This window comes from Achroia grisella, unplaced genomic scaffold, assembly GCF_030625045.1.
Source record: "Achroia grisella isolate CSIRO2021 unplaced genomic scaffold, CSIRO_AGI_Agris_v1 utg6880, whole genome shotgun sequence".
NCBI lineage: Eukaryota > Metazoa > Arthropoda > Insecta > Lepidoptera > Pyralidae > Achroia > Achroia grisella.
In genome coordinates this window covers 38323-49807 of record NW_026712996.1, presented here as the reverse complement: position 1 = coordinate 49807, position 11485 = coordinate 38323, and the positions used below count along the sequence as shown (strand labels likewise).

The following is an 11485-nucleotide window of genomic DNA, read 5'->3' as shown; positions in this document are numbered from 1 at the left end:
TTCTTAACACGAACAATGCAATTTGCAATTAGAATGTCCTCTGAAGGATCTAGCACAATTCCTTCTTTTAGATTATTAGGGTTTAAAACGGAGCATTCGATTATTGTTTCTGTTCGTGTCGGTATGAGGTAAGTTGGTTCATTGAAATATAATTTGATTTCAGAGTTATTAATTTTTAGGGTATCACGAGAGTAATCGATATTACAAGATAATTTAGTTAATAGATCATTACCAATGATGCCATCATACGGTGAGTTAATGTTCTCTACTACATGGAATTGATGAGCTATATTTTGTTTACGTTGGTTTGCATCTAATGGTTTATTATTATTTATTATTATTATTATAGCCTTTATTCAGATTCAACTTATACATTATTTTAAAACAAAAAAACAAAGCTTTAAAACTTAAAACGAAAATAGTTATTCTATTATTTGGATCTTTTTTAATGTCTGTAGATCTGTTTGCCAATCGGCAAAGGCCTCCTCCAATCGTTTCCATTCTTCTCTTTCTTGTGCCACCCTGTTCCACATTACTCCTGCCACTGTCCTAATATCATCATCCCATCTTGTGTGGGGTCTGCCTCTTTTCCTTTTTCCTTCCCTGGGATACCATCTTGTCACTTTCTTACTCCATTTATCATCTCCTCTTATTATGTGACCTGCCCATCTCCATTTGAGTCTTTTAATTTTCAAATTTATATCTGTAACTTTTGTTTTATTCCGGATGATGTAGTTTTTCAGTCTGTCTGATCTCTTGACATTCAGCATACTCCTTTCCATAGCGTGTTGACAACTTGCGAGTTTACTTGTCATTTCATGACTTAAAGTCCACGATTGGCATCCATACATAAGGACGGGTAAAATGCAGGTGTTAAATAGTTTGGTTTTAATACTAATATGAAGTTTTTTATCTTTCATAACCTCTCTCATGCTCCAATATTTACTCCAGCTGTTAGTAATTCTTCTCTTTACTTCTTCATGCATCGGTTGTTCTTGAGTTATAAGCTGTCCTAAATAGATGTATTCATCAGTATAATTTATTTCAGAGTTACCTAAGAGTATCGTGTCTTTAGTTCCATTTGTCATCACTCTAGTTTTTTCTGGGTTCAGTGTTAAGCCTACTTTCTTACTTTCTATGGCAAGATCTGCGATCATAGCATTAATCTCTTTAGATGTTTCAGCGAATAGTACTATGTCATCAGCGAATCTCAGATGTGTTAAAGATTCGCCGTTTACCATGATACCAAAATTTTTCCATTTGATTTGTCTGAAAACTGATTCCAAAACAGCTGAAAATATTTTTGGAGATAGGGGGTCTCCTTGTCTAACGCCTTGCCAACATTAAATGAATGACCTTTCTTGTCTAGCTGGATCCTAGCTGTACTATGAATATATACATTCTTTATTAATCTGATGTATTTGTGCTCAACCCCTTGTTCCGCTAATGTTTCCCATATATTTTTGTATAGCAGAGAGTCAAATGCTTTGCTGTAGTCGACAAATGCAATATAGTATGTAAGTTGATATTCTTTGTACTTCTCTAAAATTTGACGAACTACATGGATATGATCAATGACAGAGTAACCCTTACGAAATCCAGCCTGTTCTATCGGTTGATGTTCGTCTAGCGTTCTTTCAAGTCGTTTTAAAATGACCTTGGCGAAGATTTTGTAAATGTTTGACATAAGGCTGATAGGGCGATAGTTTCCTATTTCGAATTTATCTCCTTTCTTATATAACAGGATAATGTTAGATTCTGTCCATTGCTGAGGTATTATTTCAGTTTCTAATATAGTGTTAAACTCATCATATCAGTGAGGGCTGGTATTAAGATTTCCTTGTCATATTTTAGGAATTCGTTACTTATGCCATCGGGGCCCGGTGTTTTATCTAATCTCTGGGTAACTATAGCCTTTTCGACTTCTGCTCTAAGAATACTAGGAACGCTTGTGGTACCGACCAGATCGATTCCACCTTCCGTGATGTCCCCTTTGTACAGTTTCTTGTAATAAGATGTGGCTATTTCCAGAATGTCTGCTCTGCGGTGGTTCCATTTTCCATCATAGTTTTTCATTTTAACTATCCAGTCCATTGAGTTTTTCAAGTCTTTGTATGCTTTTTTGGCTCCGCCTGTTTTCCATATATACCTTTCTAGAATTTCCATTTTTCTTTGTTTCCTGTCCTTTCTTATGCTATTTTTTATTTCTTTACTAATCTTCGTTAGATATTTTCTTCTGTCATTTATGCCTCGAGCGCTGATTAAGTGGTTTCTCTCTTCTAGTAATTGTATGGTATTTGTTGATAGCCATTTTCTTGGTTCATTTTTTATATTTGCGATTTTTTGTATTTGGGTTTTCATTATATTTTCTAACCAGTTGTATTTGTCTTGCGTGCCTAAATCCTTTGTTTCAGATTGAAAGTCACTGAATTTGTCCCTTAGAGCAATTGTTATTTGTTCAGTCTGATGGTTTCCGATCGTTACTTTTGCTATTCCACATCTTGGTCTAGACTTTTTTGGTTCGTTTAATACCAGTTCTGTTCTAATTAGTCTGTGATTGGTGTTAAAGTTCAATTTGTTGATTACGGAAAAATTTGAGAAATAACTATTTTTATTAGTCATTATGAAATCGATTTGATTTTTTGTTTTACTGTCCGGTGAGATCCAAGTCCACATATTTTTCTTATTTTTCATGAATATAGTGTTTAAGATGGTTAGGTTATTTTCTAGGGCAAAGTTCATGATCTGTTCTCCACTTCTACTTCTTGTTTTACTACTATATGTGTATGATCCTAGTACTTTTTCTTCTCCTGGACGTCTCTGTCCTATTTGACCATTGCAGTCTCCCATTATTATAAGGTTTTTATAACCGTGTTCCTGGATAGCATTGTTTAGATTAAAGTAGAATTTATTTATAGTTTCTTGATCAGATTGTTCAGTTGGAGAGTATATTTGTACAATAGACCAGGGGTTCTTATATTCAGGTAATTTCAGATTCAATATTGCAATACGTTCCGAAATACCTATAAATTCTTCCACGTAATTAATTAAACTATTTTTAACAATGAATCCAACCCCATGAAGGCCTGGGGTCTCGCCTTTATGACAAAATAGGTAGTCTGGATAAGATATGATATTTTCACCGACTCTTCTCACTTCACTGAGACCAACAATGTCCCATTTGATGTCTTTTAGCGCATACATTAGTTCTGTAATATTTTCTTCATTTTTTAGCGTGAGTACATTGAGGGCTGCTATGTATATTTTATTTTTACGACTTTCTTTACTGTTATTGTTGTTATTGATTATTGTTTTTTTTGTTATTGGAGGGTTGTGGTCTCTTTCCCCCACGAGGACCAGTCGGCTTGGGGGAGATTGGTGTGTTCTTATTTCTTTGTTAGTTTCTTCGATTAGATTTGGTTTCCGTTTGCCGATTATTAATTGTTATTGTTTTTTGGTGGTAGATACGTTAGTAAGGGAGTTGGATCTAGACCGCAACATATCAAAGGCATTTGTTCTGTTCGACTTAACTGAGGAAACAATCTGTTGTTTTTTGGAGTGGCTGTTGTAAACGGAAGGTGAAGTAGAAGATTCCCTCTTCCTTTTATCTTGGTTGTTGATGTTCTTTTTTACTATTAGTTGGTCATATTTCAGAAATGCTATATTGCCTTTTTTTCTCTCTTCAGCTAGTTCCGCTTGTAACATTTTTCTTTTTTCTAAAACTTCTTTTGAGTAATCTTCACTAATATTAATAGTCTTCAAGTTTCTTTTATTTTTAATAATTTCGATCTTTCTCCAGTTGTTTATAAATGAACATAGTACGGGCCTCGGCTTATTGCTTTCTCTAATCTTAGTTCCTAAACGATAGATTTTGTTGATTTCGTAGTCTTCTATACTAATATTTAGATCATGTTTCAGGTTCTTCTTTATTTCTTGTAGTAATTCAGACGTTGACGATTCTTTTTCTTCTACGCCAAATACTATAATATTATTATTTTTCTCCCCTCTTTTCAGGGATTCTATTTCTTTTTCTAATTTTTCTACTTTTATTTTTAGATTTTTATTTTCTTCAACTAAAGGAATTAATTTCTCTTCTATTTTATCCATAATACTTTTTGTTAATGAATCCTTTAATTCAGCTGTTTGATTTTGCATCTCAATTTTCATTTTGTCGAATAATATTTGAAACTGACCTTCCATTGTATGTTTGCGTATATTGGAACGTAGTGTTAGCAAAGGCAGAAATTCTCGTTGTTGTCAACACTGACTGACTGTACTGCTAATGTCAGATGTCACAAATGCCAGTTCTCTTGACGTTAAATATCGTTGATGGATTCAACGATATTTAACGTAATAACGTAACGTAATAATGTGGGTATGTGTTCGTACCTCGTAAATATTCCGCTTTGTATTTATAATCAATCTTCAGCAATCTTGTAAAACTGATTATGTTTAAACACTTCACAGAGGTTTTACTAGTGTTATGTAGCGAAGTTATATCTCAAGATCACAGTTAATTATTTTTATTCGTTAGTTTTCACTTGGAGTTTATCACTATAGTGTTGACAGTTCGATTACCGGAAACGGATCTAATGGTTTAATATTTAAATAAAAATGGCCTATGGTTTTAGTGGATTCACAGTCGGGATCAATTCCTTTTATAGTGACAAATTCCTTTGTAAGTTTTTGATTTTTTGAGATGCTATATTGTCTGATTAAACTAATCGATGATCCTGAATCTACGAGAAGAGCTTGTGGGAATTCGGAGACTTATGTGAAAACAGAGACATATGGTAAGTATTTGTTTGAGTAATCATTTGCGATTTCGAAAACTTCCATGGGTTTCAGAGTTTGCGTAATTTTAATGGTTTCAGTGGATACAGCAGGTTGAATAGATACAGTGGATATAGCAGGTTGAGTAGTTACAGTGGATACGGCGGATTCTGTGGATACAGAGAATTTTGTAGATACAGCGGAATATGTGAATATAGCGGATTCTGTGGATATAGCGGATTCAGTGGATACAGCGGATTCAGTGGATATAGCGGATTCAGTGGATACAGCGGATTTAGTGGATACAGCGGATTCAGTGGATACAGCGGATTCAGTGGATTCAATGGATTCAGTAGATACAGCGGTGATAATAATAGGGTCGATTTTTGTATTACTTAATCTCGCACGACGCCTTGACGAGATGCTTACTCGTTTAAATTACTACCCTCAAGACAATTGGGTTCAGCTTCGGACTGAATGTCCTCCACATAATTAACACGCTGAACAAGATTTTGTGTGTATGTAGTAGGTTGATTAGCAGTAAAGTTATTTCGGTATTTATTATCATATTCTCTCCTTTTACAATTTTCTAACGAATGGCCCAAAAATTTACAATAACGACATATTATTGGGTTGCCCGGAGTAAAATTAACATTCGAGGACTTTGAAGACGTCTGTCGATTACCATCATATCTGACGTTAGAATTTTGACGAGGTCGTTCATATTGGCCTGTATGAGATGAAGACGGTTGTGGCTTATACGTTTGTAGAATCTTTTCTTCGGCTACAGCAAAGTTAATAGCACTGTTAAGGGTGTCGGGATCTCGACACCTGACTATAGTAGACAATTTCGGGTTGAGTCCTGTGATAAATGTATGAAGGGCCAAATCCTGCATTGCAGCGACTCGACCAGAGAGTTCTAGTTTCTTTTTAGTAGGAATAGAAATGTTTATTTTCGTGAGTAATTTAGCTAAACAGGTTTCTACTCTTAGAGCAAACTGATTAACGACTTCATTGTAATTTTGTTTGCACGCTTGAAGGTCACATAATAAATGAATGTAATAGTTCTTTTCACCAAATTGGTTTTTTAAAAATTCCTCAAGTTGTTCCCAGTCTGTAAATTCTTTGATTGAACAAGCAATCTGTGCCCGACCTTCAAGTTTGCTAATTATATATTTAAAAAGAATATCTATTTGATGTGGTGATGCTAGTTCAATAGCATTTCTACAATTATTGAGGAAAGGATTCAACTTTTCCCTACTTCCATCGAATTCACTTATGAATTTAAACAACATTTGCAAGTCAATTTCTGCCATTGTAACTAACTTGGATTTTGCTTCTGATTTTGACATTAGATATAGTGGTATTATTTATTTATATATATATTTATTTAAATGGCAAGAACTGACTTTTATTTATTAAATAATAATTAATATGGAAATTATTCAATGTTAAAAAAAGAAGATGTTTTAGTATTTAAGTATGACCAAGGACTTACGTACTTAAGTGCGCAATTAATATAGAGATAAGACGCATTGCAGACGGGTGTTTGTGGATCGAAGTTCTCGGAATCGGCGGGCGCGACGTCTGGCAGCCCACGCAGTTGCACTATGCGTTATGTATTGTTGCGTAATAACTATCAATTATGTATTATTTTTTATTTTTATTATTTTATTTTTTCCACTATTTGGGAGTGATGCAGAGTTTGTATTCTTCTTCTCACTTTTTTTATAAAGTTTTGAACACTCTCACTTTTAAGAGGAGAGAAAAGTAAAAGGAAGCACACTTTTCTGCTTTTTTTTTTTTACAGTAACACAACACAATAACAAAGTTTTTGTATGGATGGAGATGAACCGGAGATCCGCTTATTGGATCCCTTTTACGCTGCCACCAAATGTTATTCGATGAAATAAAAATCCCTTTTTAAAAAAAGGAATTTATTTAAAAATAAATTTATAAAGTATAGTACAGAGGAGTGACTTGTATGAAATTTGGAATGAGACTGACGCCTCAATGCTATGCTTCGCCTCGGTACTCAGTATTGCTGAAGTCAGCAATACTGGAAATGTTGATTGTGAGCATTTCCTTATGTTACCGGGTATAACAGATCGTTGATGGGGACTCATTTTCTCCAGTACTTCCCTGGTCAGCATCGGGTTGAACAGATAACCTTTTTTTACTTGACTCAGAACTGTTATATCCAGAAATAATTCAACTTTCAAACCATCTTATGCAAGAGGCGAGAAGGGCTATAAAATATGGATATTCGGCGCCTACATACATAAAAAAAGAAATACTGCGACTACCGACGATGTATAGGCAGACAGCGATACCGCCTAGGAATAAGAGACATGTTTTTACAGTTGAAACTGTAGAAAATGAGAATAAGGGACACGTGATTGTGTGCCCAGACTGCAAACGACAACACAAGTTAACAGTTTGTCCTGAATTTACAACAAAAACAATCGATCAACGAAGGGACATTGTTAAAAAAGGCAGTCTGTGTTTTAAATGTCTCGTTAGTAAAAATAAACGTCACAATTGCGAAGCAATACCGTGCGGCGTCAGCACGTGTAAGCTTCGCTACCATCCGCTGCTGCACCAACACACAGGGCTCAGTGTAAACACCGGTGACAACGCTGAAGACATCGACAACGAAGTGGTTACGACAACGACAGTTGACAAGAGTACCGACATCAAATTAAAAGTATGTCCAGTCACTGTAATCGGCCCGAAAGGAAAACAAAGCATATATGCACTGTTCGATGAGGGATCTACAGTTCCGCTATTGGATGAAAAAATAGCAAAAGCAGTGGGGGCGGACGGACCGATTCACCCACTAAATATGCATGGAATAAATGCTGACCGATGCGAAATAAATAGTCGATCGGTACAGATTTAGATACAAGGACAGAGCCGACGCAAATCTATACATATAAATAAAATTGAAATAACCGTTTTTTACTACATGCATATGAATATAAATACATATGGTACATACACAAAAAAAACACTTTTCAAAATTTTTGTCTGTCTGTCGGTCTGTTTGTTCCGACTAATCTCTGAAATGGCTGGACCGATTTTGACGGGACTTCTTCTGGCAAGTAGCTGATGTAATAAGGAGTAACTTTGGCTACTTTTATTTTAGAAAAATAAAGTTAAATTGTTTATGGCTCGTTCCATTATGTCTGTCGGTGTTGATGGTCGTCGATGCTGGTCTTCATTGTTCTGTGTCTTGATCGGGGTTTTTTTTTTTATAAAAGGGGAGAAACGAGCATGCGGCTCACCTGATGGTAAGTGATTACCGCCGCCCATGAGCACTCGCAACACCAGGGGAACTGCAAGTACGTTGTCGGCCTTTTAAAAAGGAATAAGCTCGTTTCTTGAAGGTTTCAATATCGTATCGGTTCGGAAATACCATTACTGGAAGGTGAATCCACAATGTGGTTGTGCGAGGCAAAAAGTTTCTAGAAAACCGCACTGTGGAAGACCGCCATTCATCCGCAGACGATCAGGATGGTATTTCAGTTTCTGGCGGGTGGTACGGTGGTGAAACTCAGCAGCTGGTATTATTCCGAACAATTCCTCAGAACACTCCCCGTGATATATACGGTAGAAAATGCACAGAGATGCAATATCTCGCCGCAAAGCCAATGGGTCGAGTCTGTCACATAGACGTTGATTACCAATGATTCTGGCTGCTCGGTTCTGAATGCGGTCAAATGGAAGTAGCTGGTATTGTGGTGCTCCCACCCAGAGATGAGAACAGTATTCCATATGCGGCCGGATCTGCTCCTTGTATAATTGCAAGCGATGGGCCGCCGTGAAATACCGTCTCACTCTACTGAGCACACCAAGCTTCTTTGAGGCTATTTTAGCCTTGTCCTCCAAATGACCGCAAAACTGAACGTCACTGGATATATCAACGCCAAGGACCTCGAGATTTGGCTTCACATCAAGGAGAGTGTCTTGAAACTGAGGAGATACGATACAATGGATTCTTTAATGGTAAACACGCAAACTTGTGTCTTCTTGGGGTAGAATTTAACACGATTTTCCTGACCCCAAACCGAAACTTGATGGAGTGAAGTTTCGATTTCGGACACAAGTTTGTTCCGGTACTCTATAACGTTTGCCTGCGACATATTAGCATGGCCGCTGTACAAGGCATCTCCAGTGCTGTCATCCGCATACAATGAATGTTGTTGACTTGTAACATGTCATTGATATGCAGAAGGAACAGAGTCGGAGATAGCACACAGCCTTGTGGAACACCAGCATTCACAGAGTGTGGGTCGGAGCAAGCACCATCGACAACGATCTTGATGCTCCGATCAGCGAGAAAGCTGGTGACCCATTTGCATAACTTCGCAGGTAACCCGAAGGATGGTAGCTTTGAGAGAAGAGCTTTGTGCCAAACCCGATCAAAGGCCTTCGCAATATCCAGACTTACAGATAGGGCCCCTTACTCTTAATAAATAGTCTCTGCCCATCGATGTGTCAAATACGCTAGAAGATCACCAGCCGACCGACCCTGGCGAAAGCCATACTGACGATCAGAAATCAACTGGTTCACTTCTAGGTATCGTAGGAGTTGACGGTTGACAATCGACTCCATGATCTTTGAGAATAAGGAGGTGATGGCTATGGGCCTATAGTTAGCTGGATCTGAGCGTTCTCCCTTCTTAGGGATCGGATGAACCAAAGCCGTCTTCCAAAATTTCGGGACTACACCTGTAGAGTAGCAGTACCGGAAAAGACGCGTTAGTACCGGAGCCAACTCAGGTGCATACGTCCTAAGCACAATAGCAGGAATACTGTTAGACCCACACGACTTGTGGATATCTAGGGAGAAAAGAGACTTACGTACCAGCTTTTGGGTAAATTTTACCTCTGGCATAAAAGTCTCACACCGCGAGATGACCGGCGGTGATTGCTCCCTATTGTCCAGTGTCGAGTTGGATGCAAAAAGAGATCCAAGGAGATCGGCCTTCTCTTTAGCATGTTGGGCCAACGAGTTATCCTCTCTGCGCAGTGGTGGAAAAGATGGCTGACAGAAATTTCCCTGAGCAGCCTTGGCAAGAGACCAAAAAGCCCGGGATCCAGATGGAAGACTGTTCAGTCTCTTACCAATTCTGCTGATGTGCTCCGACTTTGCTGTGGCTATAACTCTTTTGAAGGACCTGGAAGCGGAGTTATATTTCCTTTTATGGGCACTGGTATCTGGATCACTCGACTTCACAGCTGCAATCCAGGCACGGAAGCATTTCTGCTTATGGAGAGGCGCCGATCTACAGGATCCGTCATACCAGGACTGAGATCTACCACCGACAGGTACCAGGGAATTTGGAATAAACATCTCCATTCCCTGAAGTACTACATCGGTGACAGATTCAGCTATTGCATCAGGATCGTCCAGTGCGAAGCAAACTCGGGGCGAGTTTGCTTCGTAAGATGGGTAAGACGCAAAAAAACTTCGCATCTCATTCCAATTTGCCGTCTTAAAATGCCAAACACGACATCGACCAGTAGATCGCGGCAAAGAAGGACGCGTGAGAGGCACTTCGCTCCGTGTTCAATGAATAGAGGATCCCAGTGGGGTTTCCGTCTGGATGAGAAGTCAGCAGAAGGTCCAACAGTGAAGGTATATGGTCAACAACATCAGGAATTCACGTAGCCGAGGATACCAGTTGCGTCAAACCATACGCCAAAGCAAAGCCATAAACAGATCTCTCCGCATAGTCGGTGGTACGTGAACCGAGCCATTTAGCGTGATGGGCGTGATTGGGCTACACGCAACCATAAAATGGACAGATCAGTACCTTCAAGTGTACCAAGACGGCGACAACAAATATCCTCTCTGACATAAGCGCACACACCGGCCCGTGGAATAAAATGGTGTTCCAATTTATATCCAGGGTAGGTCAGGTACGAAATTTCGTCGGGACAGACACAACAACAACCGATCTTCACTATTGAATATTTGACTTTAATATTATTGTTCAAAATCTACTCTGTAACATCGTAAGCACAGATTATTATATTAGAGTCCGTTAGTTTTCTGTTCCCGCGCTTCCCTTCCCCTATCTTACCTAGTACTGAACTGACTGTACGGCGGCCATGACGCGCGCGCATTGTGTTGTGAATTAAAATAAATTAGAACTGTGAAACCTACTGTGAAACCTACTGTGAAACCTACTGTGAAACCTACTGTGAAACCTACTGTGAAACTGGAAAGCTAGCGAAGATATCTTCGAGACCCTGAAGCCCAAGAAATCCGCAGAACCATACAGGTACGTGACTGACGCTTCCACTCATTTTTCACTATATATATACACATAGTAAATTCCCTAACATTTTGGTAGCAGAGCGTGGTTTGGAAACCTCTGATTACATTTGATCTGGCCCGTTCCGTACCCGGAACACCCTAGTAATTGTTTATTCCAAATAAATCTGTGCTTAGTTTGCCTTAAATTAAATTAATACTATTACATTACTCGTCTTGACCTTTGACCTTTACCTATAACTTGTGATCGTGTTTAATCATCGTAAATTAAAAGTACTATTTGCGTATATAAACCTAGTATTTTGTTGAGTAGGTGTTTATTACTAATTAATACACATTTAATAAAAGTTATAAATGTATCATTGCATATTAGCGTAATGTATTGATATAAATTGAGTGAATTATCTTAAAACGGTTACATCTACC

At 38.1% G+C, this 11485-nt stretch overlaps 3 protein-coding genes across 3 annotated transcripts; 1 reads left to right on the top strand and 2 right to left on the bottom strand.

Annotated features, from left to right (window-relative positions):
• Window positions 1-2895: 2895 nt before the first annotated feature.
• Window positions 2896-4324, bottom strand: LOC131850045 (uncharacterized). Its single transcript, XM_059200202.1, has one exon. It carries the CDS (start codon window positions 4198-4200, stop codon window positions 3445-3447), a length of 756 nt encoding a protein of 251 aa, XP_059056185.1. The 5' UTR covers window positions 4201-4324; the 3' UTR covers window positions 2896-3444.
• A 45-nt stretch (window positions 4325-4369) lies between these two features.
• On the top strand, window positions 4370-5172 carry LOC131850049 (keratin-associated protein 19-2-like). Its single transcript, XM_059200206.1, has 2 exons — window positions 4370-4375; window positions 4849-5172. The coding sequence occupies exons 1-2, from the start codon at window positions 4370-4372 to the stop codon at window positions 5170-5172; spliced, it is 330 nt and encodes a 109-aa protein (XP_059056189.1).
• Window positions 5173-5198: 26 nt separating this feature from the next.
• LOC131850048 (uncharacterized) lies at window positions 5199-6089 on the bottom strand. Its single transcript, XM_059200204.1, has one exon. It carries the CDS (start codon window positions 6087-6089, stop codon window positions 5199-5201), a length of 891 nt encoding a protein of 296 aa, XP_059056187.1.
• Window positions 6090-11485: the final 5396 nt, after the last annotated feature.

Bases quoted from the DNA above. Each gene is read 5' to 3' on its own strand.
- LOC131850045 (XM_059200202.1), bottom strand. From the start codon at position 4,200: ATGGAAGGTCAGTTTCAAATATTATTCGACAAAATGAAAATTGAGATG.
- LOC131850048 (XM_059200204.1), bottom strand. From the start codon at position 6,089: ATGGCAGAAATTGACTTGCAAATGTTGTTTAAATTCATAAGTGAATTC.